The 21119-nt window shown below is 33.5% G+C and overlaps 3 protein-coding genes across 3 annotated transcripts; 2 read left to right on the forward strand and 1 right to left on the reverse strand.

Moving 5' to 3' along the window:
- The first annotated feature begins 2123 nt into the window (after positions 1-2123).
- On the forward strand, positions 2124-6330 carry LOC115955049. The gene is made up of 5 exons (XM_031073086.1): positions 2124-2431; positions 2543-2588; positions 2795-3462; positions 3917-4064; positions 6031-6330. Exons 1-5 carry the CDS (start codon positions 2426-2428, stop codon positions 6042-6044), a joined length of 882 nt encoding a protein of 293 aa, XP_030928946.1. The 5' UTR covers positions 2124-2425; the 3' UTR covers positions 6045-6330.
- A 9556-nt stretch (positions 6331-15886) lies between these two features.
- LOC115958086 (cytochrome b5-like) lies at positions 15887-17953 on the forward strand. Its single transcript, XM_031076447.1, has 4 exons — positions 15887-16085; positions 16252-16357; positions 17272-17338; positions 17479-17953. Exons 2-4 carry the CDS (start codon positions 16271-16273, stop codon positions 17715-17717), a joined length of 393 nt encoding a protein of 130 aa, XP_030932307.1. The 5' UTR covers positions 15887-16085; positions 16252-16270; the 3' UTR covers positions 17718-17953.
- Positions 17954-19849: 1896 nt separating this feature from the next.
- On the reverse strand, positions 19850-20477 carry LOC115956962. Its single transcript, XM_031075221.1, has 3 exons — positions 20449-20477; positions 20217-20353; positions 19850-20175 (listed from the first exon to the last, which is right to left on the reverse strand). Exons 1-3 carry the CDS (start codon positions 20475-20477, stop codon positions 19850-19852), a joined length of 492 nt encoding a protein of 163 aa, XP_030931081.1.
- Positions 20478-21119: the final 642 nt, after the last annotated feature.

Consider the following 21119-nt stretch of genomic DNA (forward strand, 5'->3'; position numbering starts at 1 on the left):
ACAATGAAAGTAGTCCATTGGAGGGAAAAATATGGAAAAATTTATGGAAGCTAAAGAAAAGTAGCCAAGAGCCCTGTAGCTTAATTGACACTTTCTAATGCATAAAGTGCTTAGAGGTCTAGGAAAGAAGGGTTTAAGGGGTTAGCAGCATACTATAACAATCTCTAAAAAAAAAAAAAAAAAAAAAAAAAAAAAAAAAAAAAAAAAAGAAAAAGGAAAGACTAATTTTTTTTTTTAATATTTAATTTTGAAGAATATAGTTGGGCATTATTAGTATAAGAATTAATTTCTAAAACAAAATGCATCCTAATTGGAGTTGAGGAGAAGACTCTAGAGTTTCTATTATGTTAATCATACTATGATTCCATGTTTAATAAATTGGAGGTGATAACTCCAAGGGATTGGCTTAATAGTTCCTAAGGCCTTATTATATTCATGAAATTATGGGTTTGAAACCTCTTGCCAATATTTTAGGGACCTCTAAGGGATTTTTACATGTAATAACCTAGTGTGTGTGTGAGACAAGGAAACTGTTTGCCTGCACTTGAAAGAATAGTTAGATACTTAAAGAGGTTTGAATATCCTCATTTGTCTGAAAAAATAAATAAATTGGAGGTGAAGAAAATAGATGTGGAACCAAAAATGGAAGCATAAAAAGAAGAACATAGAAAAATTATGTGGTTTAGTCTTACAATTCACGTTCAAATCCTATATTACAAGTGGGTTTCAGTTAGCTCAACTAGTAAAGTTTTTTATGGTTATATAAGAGATCTGGGGTTAAATCCCCGCTTATACCAAAAACTGATTGGTCTCTTGGTTTGATGTTAAAGAACTATCATTAGGTGCAAACACCATAGATTGAAACTCTCTCAAAAAAAAAAAAAAAAAAATCCTATATTACAAAATGAACCCAATATGAGAATTTATAGGAATCTAAACATTAAACCAAAAACTGATTGGTCTCTTGGTTTGATGATAAAGAGCTATCATTAGGTGCAGACGCCATAGGTTGAAACTCTCTCAAAAAAAAAAAAAAAAAATCCTATATTACAAAATGAACCCAATATGAGAATTTATAGGAATCTAAACATTAAACTAACCACATATTAACTATGGTTAATAGACTTAAAGTAAAATTATGAAGTTTGGCTTGCACGCAAAGCATGATTAGTCTTCAGCCAATACTATTGTTCTTAATATATCTCTAACATATTTATTCGTTGCCCAATAACAAGAATCATTTGGTCTTATTCACCATGGTTAATCAGGTTCTTTGATATGAACATCAATTCAATAATCAATATTCGAATGGATCAAAATAATTATAATCCAACCAAAAGATAAACTGATGTGAGAACCAGGATTCGAATATTCCTCCAGACGAGATTTGGATGGAGTTAGACAAAAATGCTATATTGAAAATAGGATGGAAGTTGAAGGACTTGATTGAAAAAATTATACCTATAAAAATAAAAATGAAAACAGATCAACTTAGAGGGTTAGTCATTTCAGAAACACAGGTGTTGGGTTCAATGGACTTAAAGGATGTGTCGTATATAAACCTAAAGATCCTAAATTTCATTTCATCTACCACACTATGGTGGCGTTTGGGTATTGTGTTTAATGCATTGCGTTTTCTGTGTTTTTTTTTTTTTGTTTCCCTAGACATGTATCTGGCACTGTTCATTGTCTATGAACAGTAATTTTAGGCTTATAAATAGTGCTAAACACGTGAATAGTAACTTTTTTTTTTTTAATTGTTTCAGTTTTTAGCAAAATAAGCGGTATCCAAACGGACCCTATTAATCATTGGGGTTTTTAGCGTGTTTTATTTGTACGAAGTGGAATAGCTTGCCAAATACTAGGACACCACTTCCTTTATTTAAAAAAAAAAAAAAAAAAAAAACTTAGAAAGTGTAATTTAACATAAATGTTTTTGGAGAATTTCAAAGATTTTCATTGTATTAGCCATGTAAACTTATTGCAAATGTGTATAACATTTGCCACATTCAATTAATGTGTTTACAATATAAGTTTACAACATTGCTAGTACAATATAAACTAACAATTTTCTAAAATTTTTAATGCAAAATTGGAATGTCATTAGCTGGTGTGGTAATAAATAGAGCATGCAACATAGAAGAAAAGCAGTAAGCAGTAAGCACATCATATCGAGAATTTCGGCACATCGATCAAGCCAGAGAGACCCAACATGGTGGCTCGTCAAACAGGCCATGCACCACAAACATGGCTAAATCCAAGGCCCCACACTCCCTGGACACGTGTCTTCCCCTGATTATCCCCATACAGTTGGCCCCTTTCTTTTAGGCATTCCCAATACTCCCTTCCTTCAATCACTTTGACATTTCCTTTGTACCTGCAGACTACTCACTCACCAACTTGCAGAGAGAAGAAGAAAAAAAAAATGAAGGTAATAAGAAGCATGCACATTGTTTTTCTAGACTATATGTCTATATGTATTTCACATGTTCTTACGAGCACACTTATTTATTTATTTTTTTAATTTTCTTTCCTGTGGCAGATCTTCAACTGGGTACACAAGAGGTTTCATCACACTGTCCTCAAGGGTTTGATTTTTGTCACTTTGGTTTTTATGAATTTCTACTTAAAAAACCAGATATTCCATGCATTAATTTGTAATATTCTTGTTCAGCCATTCTTGTCAAGTACACTATTGGCTTTTATGCTACGTTTGTTGCTAAAATTGACACAAATAAAGCTTGTATGATCTATATATATGTATCTTCTATTTACATTTTGTTTTTTTGCACAGATGGGCTTGCTCGAAACGTGAAAACAACTGAATCAACTACTAATAACAGTGACAAGCAAGCGTTACTGAAACAAGTGGCCCTTGCTGAAGTGCTTGATGGTTGGAGGGATGGCATTCTAACCATTGGAACGTTTGGGTTTGATCCTCTAAAACCCTTTAACCAACAAAAGGAATATTTGGTTTTGGAAAGTGAGGAAGAGGATGATGATATTGAGGAGGCTGAAGTTGGACAATATTCCAATGATGAGGACGGGGATGGTGATGACAGCGACGAAAATGCCCAACATGAAGAGCTGAATCCATTGATGTTCACAACATTTGAACACAATTTTGAGGATTTGGAATCAAACCCTGACCATGACATTAATGTTTGTAAATCTGATGTGATTATGACTGTTGATGGTGTTCCTCTAACTCCTCCAGAATATGATGAATTGGACAACAGGGAGGGAGAGGAAAAGAAAAAGAAGGGAGAAAGAATAACACTGGCCGACCTTTTCTTGGCTGATGCTGATGTGAAAGAGAAACTTGATCCCGACCACTTCTTCCCAAATCCTGGTAAAAAAACAGTGCTTCGAACCAAGAATGGTCTTTCTTTTGCCAAGAAGTTTATTCCTCGTGTCAAAGGAGTTAAAGAGGATTCAAGTCCGATAAAAAATCTGCAACGAGTGAGTAATATTATTTTCTCTACACCTCTACTACTTTTTGTCACCCTCATGCACCATTTTGAATCTTTAAATTCACCCATTGGTGTTTTGTGAGTGTCATTCTAATACCATAGTCTTTTTTTTGTTTTTTGTTTTTAAAATTGTTATAACAAGTAGGAGAGGAGAATAGTGATTTGAACCTTGATTCTTCTCGTAAGAGAAACCGGGTAATGCCATAAAATTACAAGACTCTGGATGGTACTATAGTCATTAAATGCCTAAATCATTGAGGTTTATGACATGATTTGCATTTTATTTTCCTTGGTATGAGGACATTTTATTTTGCTAGTATTGAATAATTGCTACTTGTTTGTTTTAATTAGGTAGCCATAAGGTAGTAGAGTATTAATCTTAGAGGCCTTTAATGGAGTTAGCTAAGTTCAATGAATTAGTTAACTTTTTTGTAATGCTATAGCTTATGAGGAAAATGTTGAAGAGGAAGATCCATCCAGAGTTTGAAGTCAAGATACACAAATCAGAAAGTCAGACGCCTGGAGAAACAGGAGTTATCACCAATGATGAACATGGAGTCTCTGAATCAGTCACTCTACTTCCAACTCAAGGTATTCTTCACAATTTATTGAGAACCCCAATTTTGTTTTTTTCCCCCATATTCATTCGCAATTTTTTTTTTTTTTTTTTCAATTTACAAATTGTGTAGCATGGTTAACTGAGAGCAGGTAATTAAAATGTGAACTAAATTTTCATTGTAGTGCAAAGTGTCCTTCAATAATTGTGATTCGATGTCAATCTTGAACACCCAATAATTGGGTAAAGTACTAACGTGGCCATGTCCCGTTTCCGAATGTCATAACATCTGGGGAAAGAAGAGAAAATTCGATGTCCTTAGAACTTCAATTCCCAAATGGAAAAGAGGGGAAAAAAAGAGAAAACAAATCACATGTCCCCTAGTCTTGCCGTCATCTAGTCTAAATGGGACATATTGCCAAATTTAAAGGCCAAATTCATGAACAAAATGCTACATTTCTATTTCTAGTCGTTTCTTTTGGTCTGGTAGGCTGCAAAAGGTTCCGTTTTTTGCATACCAATTATGAGTAACTCTAATGGTACAAAAAAATTTCATAATTATTGAAATAATATATTGGAATTGGTTTGTGTGAAATTGATTACACCAATCATAACTTGATACTTTAATAAATTGTGTTGGGGGGGGGGGGGGGGCGCGGGAGAAATGTAAATATTTTTGGTGAACTTAGCATTGCTCATCAATTATTAATGGATTGACCAGGTATGGAACTTTAGCTTTTATGTCCAAAAATGAAAAGAATGCAAGTCCCTTGTAATTTCACATTCTATACTCTAGCCTTTTTCAGGGGATGGTAATTTTGCCTTGCTCCGCTTGACCCACCCCTCCTCGCTTCGCCTCACATGGGTTTTCCCCGCTTTGCAAAGGTGATGGGGCGGCGATGGGATGAGATTTTAGTCCCGCACCACGGGACAGGGCGGGGATGGATTTAGACTTTTTAGACCCAACCCGCCCCGCCCTGCCCTGCATTGATAAGGGCTAAATTGTAAATTTTTCATACTCTAAAATCCTACAATTTAAAAAAATATCATCAACTTATTTTATTTTATTCAACAAGGCTTTTTTTTTTTTTTTTTTCCTTTTTTCTCTAGCAAGGTTGGAAATAAGGTACCAATCTTAACATTTTCTTTTGTCTTTATTATAAACAAATTTATATACTATTGAATCATTGATTTTGTATTTTGAGATTTTTGTTTTTGTTGTGATATTGCCTTGTTAAACATTTTAATAATATTATTCAATTTTTGCTAAAAATTAGTTTGATTTGATAGGATAAATTTATTTATAATTTCAAGTATATTTTTATTAACGAAGTAGGTTTTATTAAAAAAAATTTGTAATAGTTGTGGGCAAATTAACAAGAAGTAGAGTTTAATGGGATGGGACGAGGCTTTGCAGGGTCCCAAGGGGTGGGAATGGGATAAGACAAAATCATGTGGGGCGGGGACGAAGACCCCATCCTTCGGACCCACCCTACCCCATTGCCATCCCTACTTTTTCACCCTTCTTCTTGTATTATAGGAGCTCATTAACCTGTTATACTTGTACATACTCTTTTAAGTGTTATGCAATTTGCATGAGAAGGACAAGGTGGGTACACAAAAAAGAAGCCATCCTCACTGTCATCTTCAATATGATTAAACCATCTACTGGTAACGGGCCCCTTCTACAATACAATTCGAAAGATAAATCCAACCAGGAAGGTATCAACATAATGACATTCCAATCATTCTTTGATTTTTGATGAATTTCAATCATTCTTTGATATGCTTATAATCCAATGGTGGTTGTATTTTATTCGAATTTTACTTCGGCCCACGATTTCTCTTTAATGGGCCTGCTATGTCTGCCACAGCTCGATGTACTAGTGGGAACGAAACCCATTATCTGTTTGTCCAGTGATTCATTTGATCATGATTAGAGTCACCATTAACATCATGATATATCTGTTTGTTGATAATTTTTCCCTGTTGTTGTTGCAGGTGCTACAGTCTGAAATTTCATCTGAATAATGGCCTGGTCTCCTAGAAATGTGTATTTTTTTTTTTTTTTATTGTTATAAAATAACTTTTCAAGGACAATATTAATTAGGTTTTCTTGTTTATGAACTACTGGACCATGTGATTCTGTTTTGTAAGGTTCCGCCAATGTTTTGGCTTTAGTGTATGATTGAAGTTTGATTTGTTGCGTAGTTGACAAACTACAATGGTTTATGTTTTGGCATTTGGATGCATCATGTTAGGTATGTGGGATTGGACTTTAATGCTACAAGCCTACAATAGAATGAAAATGGTACTAATTCTTGAATGTTTCTTGACTTGATTTTTTATTATGTGATAAATAACAACAAACCAAGAGTTCCAATGGCTCTTCAGCCGCCTATCGGTATCTTGACCCTTGTGGTGGGTAGGGGTGTCTAAGCGGCACCCACCCACCCAACCCGCTTGTACTTGACCCGCCGCCACCCGATCTAACAACTTCGGTGGTTGGACGCGGGTCTGGAGCTCTCTAAACCTGACATCAGTGGGTTGGTTGCAGGTTTCCTTTCTCAAAACCTTTGAAACCCGATTTGCCTGTAAGATTTATTGTTTCCGGCGATTTTTCAAGCATTTCAAACTGGATTCGGCAAGATCTTGTAGAGATTTAGTCCAGATTCTTTGAGATCCGGTGAGATATTTTCATTATCTGACGAAATCTGGGCCAGATCTCGTCGGGTCTTGTTAGATATCAGCTCAATATTGATAGGCCTGGCCAGATCTTGACGGATCCAGCTAAATATCAGCTGGATCTCGACAGAATGGGCCAGATATCGGCTGAATCTCAACAAAATCGGCCAAATATCGACTTTGGTGATAAAACCCGAGACTGACCAGATACAACCCGAAACCGATGAGACATGAATTAGTAGATCTGATTAGATCTTTTGAGTCAGTTTCAGGTTACGTTTTCTTCCACCTAAATTATTCGGGTCGAGTTTGGGTTAGGCACAAACCGACCCGGCCTGACTTGTGGACAACCCTAGTGGTGGGTATATCTTTGACCACTTAGGCTGCCAAATACCCCAGTTAGATTTTTGGTCTTGGTTTTTATTTCATTTTTAACTAACTCTTGGGTTCTAGAGAGGAAAGAGTTCAAGGTGCAAGGTTGCAACATATTGTAACTACCTAAAAAAAATAAAAAGGCTAACAATTTTCAAATAAACTAATTAATACAAAGCTAACCTGGGTTACTCAATTTGCTTCTCTCAAATGACTTTTATTGTGATAGGTACAATTTAGTTATCATTCGCATAGCAAATGAATCTTTGTGGAGGAATCAAACCATGAAATTACTGCAATACATGTCTTTTAATAGACCATGTAAAATGATTTTTTGAGAAATCAAGGTTTATGAAGCTATGATGATTAATGAGAGAGGTGAATCCATCAGTAGAAGATGTTGCTAGAGTACTCCCATCTAGGGGTGGCAAAATCTGACACGACCCGTGAACCCGACACGACTAACCTGTTTATAAACAGGTCATGGGTTGAGGCTAAATGGGTTCGGGTCATATTCGGGTTGACACGGCTGACCCGTTTAATAAATGGGTCGTGTTCGGGTTCACACATGTGAACCCGTCTGACTTGTTTGACCTGTTTAAATAATAAAGACATTAAATTTTGTTATTATTGCTTAATTTTTTTTTTTGTAATTATATGTTTATTACTATATTTATGGCCGTAATTGTATTTTAATTTTAGATATATAAAAATTGATAATAGATTATTTAGGTCATATATGACCTATTAATCAAACAGGTTATTAAATAGGTTATTTGTATTAACTTTTATATGACTTATTAATTAAACAGGTTAAACGTGTCAGGTTGGGTCAACCTGTTTAATAAACGGGTCGGGTTAGGGTTGAGGATTCTTGACACGTTTACTAAACAGGTCGGGTTCGGGTCAACTCATATAGCAGAGTACTTATGGCTCGACACGACACGAACCCGACCCGCGAACACGAATTGACACCCCTACTCCCATCTCTTTTGTCAATTTGGGAAAGTACAGTATTAAAGTCTCTAATCCAAAACCAAGGTTCCCTAGAGGATGAAGCGGTTTGGTGCAAGTCTTCTCAAAATTAATATTAGCAAATTGAAACCAAGTAGCAAGAACCAATCTTAGTTCAAGGGTTTTGTAAATAAAAACCAAATACTATTAGCAAATTGAAAAACATGTCACAACGATTCATCCGTAGGGTTTTCCATAGGTTGGACCAGATCGAGTTTGGGTTCAACTTGTACCCAACCTAATCTGATTGTGTGGAGGATATCTCAACCCATCGCCAACCAAAGAGATTGATCAGACCGAGCCTTCAATGGGTGGCGATCGATGTCGTAGAGGTGGAAATTCGAAGAAATAACACAAAAATTAGCGAAAAATTGGTGAGATCTTGCTGGATCTCGCGATATCTCACCGAATTCAATTAGATTTCCACTGGATTAGGAGGAAATCTCTACAATATTTGTTGGAAATCTATCTAGATCTAGCTAAGATCTCATTGAAAATGCTTGAATCTCGCCAGGAAACTCTTGTATAGTTGATCGGGTTTTTCGGGTTTTAGGGGTGGAGATTTGCTTGCTCATAATCATTCCCAAGTGTAGGAGATCGTAGCAATATAATTCTTAGAGTACCGAGGTCGAACCATAAGGAGCGGGGTAAATTCAAAGACAATGTAATTAAACAGGGAATTGAGGTTTTTCCTTATATCGATATGAAATTCTTTGTGATCTAAGAAAATATTTATTTCATAATTGATTTTTCTTAGACAATAAAAAACCCGTGATTCAATTGAACTGAGATAATCCCAGAAAGCATGATAACCTAGATTTATAATGCGGTTAGAATAGTTTTCAGAAAAAAACCCATTCATTTTAAAACTTGATTTCTATTTGAAACTATTAGAAAAGCAAATATGTTGAAAACATGGAAGAACTAATACATCAAAAGAAATCTAATTGAACAAGAAAATATGTTGTTGTCTCAAATCTTAGAAAGAATCACAATGAATTATCATATCATATAGAAGAAACTTAACCCCTAGCCCTAGTTAAGAGCTTAGGCTACCATGAGAGAATAATAAAATACAAGTTTTTCTCTGCAAAATTTGTTCTTCATGGCCTCCCTTCAAAACCCTAACATAAAAGTGTATAAAGAAAATAAAACTTTTGACTATTTAATTTTCATTTAGATTTTCAACAACAACTTGTGAATTAATTTTGGCCTTTTAAAGTGTGAATTTCAAAAAACTCAAAACTAGAAAGTTGTAGATATATAAGTCAAGGTTCCAACTCATCTAGCCTTGAGTCAATTAGACTTTTGAGAAAAGAGATAAGCCCAAAATATTGATCAGTGCTCAAATATGATTTTTTTTTTCTTTTCAAATTATGCCTCTTTGATTTCTTTCCTTAATTTGAAACTTCTAAACATGGTAAACGACCCAAGCACTCCAGCTGCATCTCCTTAGATATTTTAGCATGGTCTTTTAGCTCCTCTTTAATTCTAATTTAGCCTCCATTTTTCCACAAACTCTTATAAGCTCATATTTTACATGATTATCTAGAAACTATAAAATTACATAATAAATGGAATTTTATTCAATAAATTATGTAAAGATAAATAATAGGGACTAATTCAAATCATAGCTTAATTATACAAATTAAGCATAATAATAAGGAGATAATGACCAAATAAATATGTAATAAATATACATTTTAAAGTGTTATCAAGATCCACAATTGATTCGCCGACGTTGGTTTCTAGAGGAACTAACCCACCATTGAGCACTAGAGTAATCGAGTCAGGCGGCTTGGATTAAGTCGGGTTTCTTGGGTGGGTTGGGTTTTCGGATGTGTTGGACAGCCCTTTCATCCCACATGTTTTAAAAATAAATTAATCACCACAACCTTAACAATCTCATACTCTCATCGATGAACAAAAATCAAGTTATTTTGAGATAAACATGTTTATTGATAAACAAAACTTGGGGTTTTTGAGATGAAACCCTCAAACGAGAGAGAGAGAGAGAGGGTCTTTTTCTAGGCTATTTTCCAACCCCACAAATACATATAGGCCCGTAATTAAGTTATGGTTTTGCAACCCCACAATAGAGGCACATGGTCACCCATTTGGGTCAGATTTGGCTTTTGTTTGTTCAATCCAATGCTAAAATGGTCATCTTTACAAGGAATTTAGGATTGTTTTTCCCTTTCATAGGAGACTTGGAGCATTAAAGTTAGAGGTAGGATTTTGTGTGCAGCTCATCAATATTATTTAATAGAAAAAAAGATTATGATCCATCAATTTATATCATAAGTCATACCTATTATCTCTTAAAAACCTCTACAATGATTTTTAGGTAAGATATGAAATAAAAATATGTAAGAACAAATGTCATAGAGGTGATAAAGTATTTCAAGTAAAATGTAGAGAATTTATGTTGTGGGTGTCCTTTCTTTACACCTAAAATAACTGCCCTAAGTTGATAGGACAACCACTAGTCTAAGCTTTTGCTAAAAACAAAGGGGAAATGGGTCCAACACTCCTGCAAAATACGCAATCAAGTTTTATCCTACCACTACCAGCCTACAAGCAAACACAAAATCCAAAATCCAAACAATAAACAATATCTTATCATATATTATATAATAAAAGTTGGGTTTAGAAGTCGTGGTTACGTCAAATGGCTACTCTCACTAATTAGAAAATTAATTTTATATCATTTGTTAAGATATATTTCCTCAAATTAAGTGATAATATTTAACAACGGTTTAATTTAGATAAAAAATTATCATTTAAATTTCAACAAATTTAAATTCTATTCAAACTAAAAGTCTATTATTATAAAAAAAACAATTCTAAACTTAAATCCCAAACAATAACCCACATTTTCTTTCTTAAAAAAATACCCACATTTTGACTTCTACTCCAACTAAAAGTCTATTATCAATATTTTAAGAACAACTAATTAGTAAATTAATTTTAAACATTTAAACTCCAATAAATTTAAATTCTGTTCAAACTAAAAGTCTATTATCTAAAATTATAAACTTAAATCTTAGACAACAATCCACATTTTCTTTCTTTAAAAAAAAAAAAAAACATTTTGACTTTTACTCTAACTAAATGTCTATTATTAACATTTTAAGAACAACTAATTAGTAAGTTAATTTTATATTATTTGTTATGATATATTCCCTCAAATTAAGGGATAATATTTAATAAAATTTTAATTTAAATGAAACTAAAAGTCTATCATCAAAATTTTCTAAACTTAATCCCACACACGTTTTTGTTTTTGTTTTGTTTTGTTTTTTGTTTTTTGTTTTTCCCTCAAGTTGCATCTTATTAAATTAATATTTTATTAGGATATTAAGTTATAAAACTCTTGACTAAGGGATAAGATTTAACAAAATAATTTAATTTAGATAAAATTTTAGGGCAAATTTCAGTAAACGCACTTGTGTTTAGCTCATTTACACCTTCTCTACCTATGGTTTAAACTTTAACACTTTGCCCACTTGTGCTTAACTCTGTTTAGTCTCGTTACCCACCTCCGTTAAAATTAAGGGTAAAAATGTATTTTCTCTTCCCTTTTATGTCTCTCTGCTCCAAAAACAAAAAATAACATAAAAAACACAAACAAACAAGATCAAAGAGGGAATTTTCCCAAAAAAATAAAAAAGTTGTGTGTCAAAACAAGATCAAATTGATAGGCCAACTCATTTATTTCATCATTTCTCTCTCTCAAACTCTCATCGTCTCTCTCTTTCAAACTTAGATTTATCCCTTTGTTCCACTGCACCGAAAGTCAATCTAGGTTGTTGATCTGAGTAAATTAGCTGATCTCTCTCTCTCTCTCTCTCTCTCTCCGATGGTGGCAGCGAAAACCTAGATCAACCACGACTATCTTTGCTTCATGGGTTTTCATATTTTTTTTATAAACTTTTGAGGTTCCTAAATCCTTGGACGAATGGGAGCAAATCCAAACCCTATTTCCGAAGCTCCCTCCCATAATTGTGGAACAAGATATGGTAGTTACTATAGATAATAATTACCTCAACGATAACTGTTCCATTTACCCTCCAATCCACCATGAAGGCCTACAACGATAATTGTTCCATTTACCCTCCATTATTGGATGTTGAACTTGAAGCCACTCAAGACCCAGATCCAGAATCAAGTTCCTTATCATCGGTGTCATCTAATTCTAAAGGTGATGAGGAAAAAGGAAGGTTGTCACAGCCCCAAGTGGCTAATGAGATAAGGAGGGGTTTGAAATTGAGTTTGGAGATTCTGAGAGCTGGGGTCTCCAAGGTGGCTTGTTGAGTTTGGAATTATGTAGCATGTGCCAGGGGGTTTTGGTCGATTGCATTGATGACTGGAGTGGCAGCCATAGTGTTGCTGCCATTCTTGTATGCTAGGGTGCAAAGGTAGCATTAAGTTCTGTACAAAGAGAGCAAGGATCGTCTCATAAGAGAGAAAGATGAGGTTCTTTCCTAAAAGCTTCATAATTTAAGCTTTTGGGTTGTAGGTTTCATTTTTTTTTTTTTTTTGAAATTCTCTGTTTGGTTTGTTTCTATTTTTTGTTTAATCTATGATTGGGTTCTAAAACTTTTTTTTATTACAATTTGGGTTTGAAAAATGAGAGAAGTTTTGGGTATGGATTCAAAGGATTTAAAGGGTTTTGGATCTGTGTAACTGAAAATTTTGAACTATATTTACAAATGTTGTGTTCTTGTGTTATGGGTTTGAAATTTTATTTATTTATTTGAGCCATGATCTATGAGATGCATATTCTTGGGCTTGAAATAGCCCATTTTGATCTTGTTTGTTTGTGTTTTTTATGTTATTTTTTGTTTTTGGAGGAGAGAGACATAAAAGGGAAGAGAAAATACATTTTTATCCTTGATTTTAATGGAGGTGGGTAACGGAAACTAAATAGAGTTAAACACAGGTGTGCTACGTGTTAAGTTTTAAACCATATATATATATATATATATATTAAGCCATGAATATTCGATATAATCTCTCCTAACTAATAAATTCATCCCTATAATTAAATCCCACACAGTACACCCCATGTTGTTGTATTTTTTTTTTTACTTTTTTTTTCCCAAGATGCAATTTATGCTTATGTTTTAATATAATAAATTCATCTTACTTATTGTTTTTTGCTTCTGAATTTGCATGTAGGATATAATTTCAAAGGAAGTTTACTATAAAAAAGCAAAATAATGGACACCCATTTAAGTTCGGTTCTCTTATATAAGTTTTTAATTTTTTTATATGCTCAATTTTAGAACTCTTTTCTGTATGTTTTGATTTTGAGTTTTGGTTATTATATTTAATTTGTGAGCATGTTTATTTTTTTTAATTAGACTATAACTAAGAAAAAATTTGTATTGAGAAATTATTTTGTTTATTATTGTTTATTCTGACTATAGTCTAGATTAAATATAACCCAAATAAAAATGATCAAATTCATTCTATATTTCATAATAAGAAATTAACAAAAAATACAAAAATAATTTTCAAATATAAAAATAGATAAACACTAATAAACAAAAGTCAAAAGTCACTGCAAAATGTTACAACTCAGCTCTTCCTCCCATGGGCTTTTGATTGGGACGTGGGTCACGCTTTCCCTCAGAGTACATATTGTATTTAGGGCTATAAATGAATCAAGCCGTTCATAAACAAGTTGGGCTTGGCTTGATAAAAAGCTCGTTCATATTTGTTTGTTTATAAACAAGTCAAACTTAAGTTTTAATTTTAGGCTTGTTTAATAAACGAGCAGAGCCTGAGTAAAAAATATTGTTCATGAACAAACTCGTGAATACCAAGGCTCGATACAAATGTAACAAAACAAGTTGAGCCTAGGCTTATTTATGAGTTTGGTAATAAAATTAATATGAGCTTGACAAGTAAACTCATATCTTTCTAGAACTTTAATTAATTATAAGTTGAAACCACTCATCCAAACCAAATAGACTAGATAATAAACTTGATATATGCTTGATAATATACTTATGTTGGATCTCAAGCTCAAAAGCATGATATTGAGTTTAAGTTTGGGCTTGATATTGAGCTCGAGCTTGGCTTGACTAATGAATCAAGCCAATCCATGTCGAGTTCAAACTTTTATACTTCATAATGAACTCAAGTTTGAACATTATTTGTAGGCTTGTATCAAGCTCAAGCCAAGTTTGAACATTCTATTTTTATTGTCAAACCGAATTTAAACATTTACTACTTGATAAAGCTCGGCTCATTCACTATCCTATTATATTTCAAATGAATTGAAGGTTTTATTTACCGGTCCCTCGTGATGCATTTCCACGTTGTAACTTGTAAAAGACCCTTGTCAAGTCACTTTCCATTCTGACGCACATACCCTTCTTTGACTTGCGGCATGAATTGGGTTTGCTTTCCTAAGCCTAGTGCGTGCAGGGTTCACTTTGGTAGGTTCAATGCTAAAGACTTGCTTTACATAGGTGGTCACTTGCCTTCATTGACTAGCATTACAAAATTTGGGCTTTCCCTTTTTGTGGGGTTCAAGTAGCTTGCGCTTGGGCTTGTGGTCGCATGCTAAAAATGAGAGGAAACATATATACACTCATTTTTTTTATATACGATAAATAAAATGAGACAATATTTTATAACAAATTATAAGTGATAGATTGTTATTTTTGTTTGGAAAATTAATTTTAATGATAGTTTTGAATTAGAACTAATAATAACTTACCACTTATGATTTGTTTTAAAGTGCTGTGAAAATGTTGTGGATGTATCAATTCTCTTTATATATAAAAAATAATATAGGATAAAATTTAGTTATAGTTGTTTACTACTTTACATTAGATTCTCTATTTAAATTCAAACACATGACTAAATTGATCAATGCAACACAAATAATGTTATAAAAAAATAATATTATTTTTTATAAGAAAAATTATATTCAATCTATGTACTTGAATTAATTAAGGAACTTGGCTAAATATCTGTACCTAAGTTTTGCGCTTTATATATATATATATATATAAAATGAAAGTTATACTTGGTGTAACTTCTCAAGAATTACACCATATTTAGACCGTGGATTTCTATTAAATCTAAAGGTTAAAAAATGTCAATTGTCTATATTATTATTAAACATTTATTACTTGTCATACCAGTTAACCAAATTAATGATAGAAAAATATTATATTATAATTTTTTTTTCTATTTTCTCTCTCTCCCTAATTAATTTATCCCTAACTTTCCACAAGTGCTATTCCTAACTTTCTGAGTTGTAGGTATGACCTTATTCTTTTATATATACACACTATCGCTTAAAATCTAAAATTTTATAAATTTATATTATACAATAAATAATTACTTCATTATGTGCTAAAAATCCTGTAACACAATAAACTAGTAGTACTACTAGTATGTTCATAAATAAAAAAAAAAAAAAAAAAGTAGTACCACTAGTATATTGTGTTTTGAATAAAGAAATTCGGTCAAATTTTTCCACCGAAAGATATCGAATTAAAAAAAGGGAAATGTTAACGAGTGTTGTACGACATTGGTTAATAATCTAATTAAAGAAAGTTTTTATAAAAAAAGAAAAAAAAAACAATTAATGTTTTGGCAATTTTTTTCATTTTCCATAAAAGTGATGTCAAAACTTGGTAGCTAATAATAGAGTTGACTTGGAAAGGGAATGATTAATTGGAGCGCATGATGTGAACACCGACAACTACAAGGTGTGCGCACCAACTCAGTGATCATCGGTATTCAGCCATCACGATTTGCTCGCTCGTGTTATAGTCATAGAACTCATAGTCAACGTGAACTTTTGAAAAGAAACTACATTTGTGGTTTGTTAAGTAATGCCACTAGCACTGGTCATGGTTGGATTCTAAATAGTCAGCTCTACTTAGGCGAAAACTGTCATTCAATTTCAGACCTCCTCATCTTCTCTCTAACTGCGTCTTCTTTCTCTATCCTGTGTAAGAAAAATTTCATCTAATCTTTGTTAGATTATTTTTTTTCCTGTTATGTTTTGTTATCAAATCCAACTATGAAATTTCTGCCTAATTTTTTTCATTTCTTCTTTGTTCATTGTTTTTATATTATACATTTATATTTGATGTTTTGATTTCTTGGGGGATCCAGCTCTGTATTAGGGGCAAGGATGGCTTCTAATGTCAAAGTTTATACCTTGGAAGAGGCGGCAAAGCACAATAATAAGAAGACCTGCTGGATTATAGTCTCTGGGAAAGTACGTAAGCTTTCTGTGGCTTCTATTGTTAGACTTAGATCTCCTTACTTTGTAATTATCTACATCATTTCAGTTTCTGGTTTGTTTCTTTCAGTATATATATTATCCACTATTGTCTTGGTTTTGTGGATAATATGTTGGTAAAGACAAATTCCTATCTGCTTCTTACTTGCTTATAATCATCCGAAACTCTCTATCATCTGCTTCTTACTTGCTGGCAATGTTTTTATGTTCTGCTCAAAGTTCAAACTGACAAAAGGAAAGGTTGTTCTTTAGGTCTTCCCCCTTCAGATTTATTTTCCCTTCTCTGCAGGGACAGATTTTCAAAACGAGGGAAATTAAGTAAAAGTGTGAGGAAAAGGAGGGAAAATTGTAGTGCTCCGTGTTGCTTTAGTACTCACATATTAATTAGCATATTATCTGAAGCTACAATGGCTTGTGATTGATAAGAGGACTGTCTATGCAACTTTCTAGATTAGGGAAAATTGTCAGCACACAATTTCACAACCACCTTAATTAAACAAAGATTAATTACACTGAAACCATGTGGCCAAGTTGTAAGTAGAATTGATCTCTAGAATGAGATGTGTTAAACTAAAAACAATTTCGTTGGATCATTCGTTACTATATGATGTATAAGATCCCATGCAGATTTCTTCAGGCTTTCCTTTATATCTTCCCTGTAAACAAGAGGATTAAAAATAAAAGAGAATGGGATGGAATTAGATTTGTTGGACATGTATGGATGTATTTGTGTGTGTGTGTGCATGCGCCCCAGTGTATGGATGTTTATAGGGGGGAGGGGGGGTTTTAGTTCAGCTTCAACTACAATCCCCATTTGTTTATCATGTAAGGATTTGATTCTCCCAAATGGATGATTTTGCTCACTGGTAAATGCTTAAATGCTATCTCAGGTGTACGATGTCACCCCATTTCTGGAGGATCATCCTGGAGGTGGTGAAGTTTTGATATCATCCACCGGTAAGGAAATCTCTTCTTGTCATTTGCTTCATTTCTCTGTTTTAAATGAGGGTGATTAATAATAATCTCTTCGTGATGATGATGATAACAATCTCTTGGCAACCAAAAAATAGTTGACTAATCCATCTAGAGTTTTGCAGAGAGAGATGCAACAGATGAGTTTGAATTTGTAGGCCACAGTGACTCTGCAAAGGAGATGATGAAAAAATATTACATTGGTGATTTTGACAAACCGGCTGTTCCAGTCAAACAAAACCACAATCCACCTCCCCAACAAAACCAATCTCCAGGATTTACAATTAAAATCTTGCAATTTCTGGTGCCCTTGTTGATTTTAGGCCTAGCTTTTGGTCTGCAGTACTTTGGAAAAAAAGGGTAGTTTAACCTTTCATCCACTAAACCAAAGTCTATAGAACAAATTATCTTTTTGTACTTTCACGCTGCCCCCATCCTGGCGTGGGTAGAAAAAAGAAGAAAGAAACCAGTCATTTGATATGTTGTGGTATGAATAAGAATAAATATGTATTTATGCATGCTAGGAACAATGTTTCATGACTTAGAATAGTTCATTTTAAACTTCTCAAAATAATGATAATTAGTTTTCCCCCCTCGCAATGAGATGTTTAGGTGTCCCCATTATCATAATTAAACGTTTACTTGGATTATCTTGATTAGTAAATAGAATAACGGAACCGGACATTATCGTAGTTTCATGTTTAAGTTTATAGTTTAGCTCTCTCTCTCTTCCTTTCTGGTAACACAGATTCTTAACAACGCTGAAATAGCTTTCTTTTTTCCAAACCAGACGTGAAAAAAATTGCAGAAAGTTTTGAACTCTTTTAAGTCGTAACTTAATTTACATATTAGCAATGCTTGCTCGAGCCTGAATCAAGGCAATATTTTCCCTCAACAGCATAAAATCTAGGAAAGTAAACTGCACAGTCATGTTTGACCATTTGTTTGGGGTCGTTTTCCGATTCATCAAGTGTCTGAACTTGTTTGGACCTCCTTGCTGACTTGAGTTCAGTTCAGGGAGCAAAATTTGCCACTCTTGTCTACATGAACGATGAAGAAGGCTAGTTGTGCCTTTTAAGTATTACACAACACTCAATAAACCTACAAAAGAAGGAAAGAGCACTATTTGCAGCTCACACAACATAATGTTGGATTCATAATAAAGGATAATTATAAGTAATGTGGTAAAGGAAGATGAAACACTCCTGTTTAGTGCATTCAGAAACTCATGGGAGGATTTTTTTCTCCCTATGTGCTGAATATGTTTAAGGATGTAGAGGAGTGTAAAAGCATGTGAAAACTTTTTTATGGCTTAAATCTTTCTCCTAAAATCTGCCCCAAATGTTGAGGTCCTCGTTCCCATAGTCATTAAAAGATTTCCTATATATGGAGAAAATTTAATGTATTTGTTGGACATTAGTATTCAATAGCTTTAAACAATGAAAACTACTGAATTCTTTAAAAAGAGAAATCTGATTTTGATTTCCTCGAAAATCAGGTAACCAGATTGACCAAAGACTACCAAAAAAAAAAAAAAAAAAAGGCTGAAAATCACTTGTTGACTAAATACTAGCCATTTTTGTTGTCCGGTAACTAGAAATGGCTGAAAATCACTTGTTGACTAAATAATGATGGACCTTGTAGGCCCTAGTTGTTGTCGTCTCACTCTCAGCCTTAGTCTAAATTGGCGGACTTTGGGCTTTACTTTGTGGGGCCTAGTCTGGCCATTTTTGTTGTCTTACAGATTTTAAAGGCTAAATTTTGTAGATTTTAGGGCTCGGCTTTGTGGGTCGAAATTGGACCAAATTTATAAGCTGATTTCCATGGGCTGTATATATGGGTTTCGGTCTTGAATCGCTGGCACAAAATTTCGGGCTTAAATTGATTTGTTAAAATGCCCTTAAAGTCAGTCATACCAAGTTACCACCAACTCCAACGATGTTCTAAGATTATGGTGTTTTACGGTATTCCAGTAGTTTCTCTAAATTTTTGTACTGTTTAGAAAATAAATAGTAATATTTTTTTTTATATACTTATTTTTTGAAATATAATTTCTAACAGATTCTCTATCCTTTCTTCATTTTATTTAAAAATTATTTCTTTATTCTTTCCCAACAACTATATTTTTCAAATTCTTAAAAGTTATATTTTTAAATTTCTCAACGGTTTCAAATTCTCCAACAATTATATTTTCTCAATAGCCTTTTTTTTAGGGTCATATTTTTCAAATGGTAATATTTCTCAATAGTCATATTTTTCAAAAGGACTTGATAAATTTCAAGATTAACATAGATTTGATAAATTTCAAATTACATCAAATTTTACTTGTAGAAAGCTAACATAAATGAATAGAAATTTCAAATTACAATAAAGACTAAAGACATAAAAATTAATGCGAGCATAAAACTTAAAATTAGATGATCCTACGACTCGTAATATCGTTGCCATAAGTGCTTAAAGAGATCTGATTGGAGTTCAGAATGAGTTTCTCTATTTCTAATTTTTTACATGGGCTGCAATGAACACTGCAAATTGACTAAATTCTTCTGTAGGCTCGTGGGACACTGTTGTAGGGATGCTTTTAGGCACTTTTTCATAATCAAAGTCTTCTGCTCCATTAGCATCACGTTCATCTTCAATTATCATGTCATGTAATATTATGCATGCCTTCATAATGTAATCAGGAGTCTCTATTCTCCAAAGATGTGCAAGCCCACGAACAATTGCAAATTGTGCTTGAAGCACTCCAAATGCACGCTCTACATCCTTCCTTGTTGACTCCTGAGTTGTAGCAAAAAGACTTCTCTTTCTACCTTGTGGAGCTGGATTGTCTTTACAAAAGTAGACCATGAAGGATATATACCATTAGCAAGATAGTATCCCATTGTATAATCATGACTATTGATTGAGTAATTCACCGAAGGTGCACGGCCTTGAGCGAGCTTGGTAAATATAAAAGAATGGTCTAGCACGTTGATGTCATTATGAGACCTAGGTAACCTAAAAAATGCATGTCAGATGCCATATTCAAAGATTATATAATGCTATTGCTTCCAAAATAATTGTTGGCTCACGAGTATGACTAGTATACTGACCTTTCCACCCCGATGGGCAATTCTTCCATTTCCTGTGCATGTAATCAATGCTCCCTAGCATCCTTGGAAATCCACGCCTTTCACCAACTCTTAGCAACCTAGCAAGTCATTGCTATTTGGTGACCTCAAGTACTCTGTAAAATAAATATTGACTATGACTTCAACAATTTTTTTAAGACTCTCTATTGCAATGCTTTTTCCAATTCTCACATATTCATCTGTAAATTATGCCGCTACTCCATACGCAAGCATCCTTAGTGCGGCAATCATCATTTGAAGGGAAGACAAACCAAGAACTCCAGCAGTATTTCTTTTTTGAACAAAATATTCATCTTTCTCTTCTAGATTAGATTTAATACGTAGAAAAAGAGAATGACTCACTTGAAACCTCCTTTGAAATACGTTAGGAGGATATACTGGTGATTCTACAAAATAGTCTTGAAAAAGTCTTTGTTGGCCTTTCTCATGATCACATTGGATGAACCTATGGCCTAGAACAGAACCACGATGTGATGTTGATGCCCTCTCTCTTTCTAATCATTCTTCTTCCAATGCAAGAAGTGCAATTGTCTCAAAATCATCATCGGAATTAGAGTCATTTAGAAGCATATTACGTGCATAATTTGTATTACGGCCCATGGAAAAAAAATTCCCAAGTTGTTGGCACCAAA

This window comes from Quercus lobata, chromosome 8 (genome assembly GCF_001633185.2).
Source record: "Quercus lobata isolate SW786 chromosome 8, ValleyOak3.0 Primary Assembly, whole genome shotgun sequence".
NCBI classification, from domain to species: domain Eukaryota; kingdom Viridiplantae; phylum Streptophyta; class Magnoliopsida; order Fagales; family Fagaceae; genus Quercus; species Quercus lobata.

Bases quoted from the DNA above. Each gene is read 5' to 3' on its own strand.
- LOC115958086 (XM_031076447.1), top strand. From the start codon at position 16,271: ATGGCTTCTAATGTCAAAGTTTATACCTTGGAAGAGGCGGCAAAGCAC. The intron at 16,358-17,271 runs GTACGTAAGCTT...ATGCTATCTCAG, and splicing joins GGATTATAGTCTCTGGGAAA to GTGTACGATGTCACCCCATT. The intron at 17,339-17,478 runs GTAAGGAAATCT...AGAGTTTTGCAG, and splicing joins AGTTTTGATATCATCCACCG to AGAGAGATGCAACAGATGAG.
- LOC115955049 (XM_031073086.1), top strand. The intron at 2,589-2,794 runs GTTTGATTTTTG...TTTTTTGCACAG, and splicing joins TCATCACACTGTCCTCAAGG to ATGGGCTTGCTCGAAACGTG. The intron at 3,463-3,916 runs GTGAGTAATATT...GTAATGCTATAG, and splicing joins CGATAAAAAATCTGCAACGA to CTTATGAGGAAAATGTTGAA.
- LOC115956962 (XM_031075221.1), bottom strand. From the start codon at position 20,477: ATGGAAGAATTGCCCATCGGGGTGGAAAG. The intron at 20,354-20,448 runs GTCAGTATACTA...TGCATTTTTTAG, and splicing joins TTGCCCATCGGGGTGGAAAG to GTTACCTAGGTCTCATAATG. The intron at 20,176-20,216 runs GTATATATCCTT...AAGACAATCCAG, and splicing joins GGGATACTATCTTGCTAATG to CTCCACAAGGTAGAAAGAGA.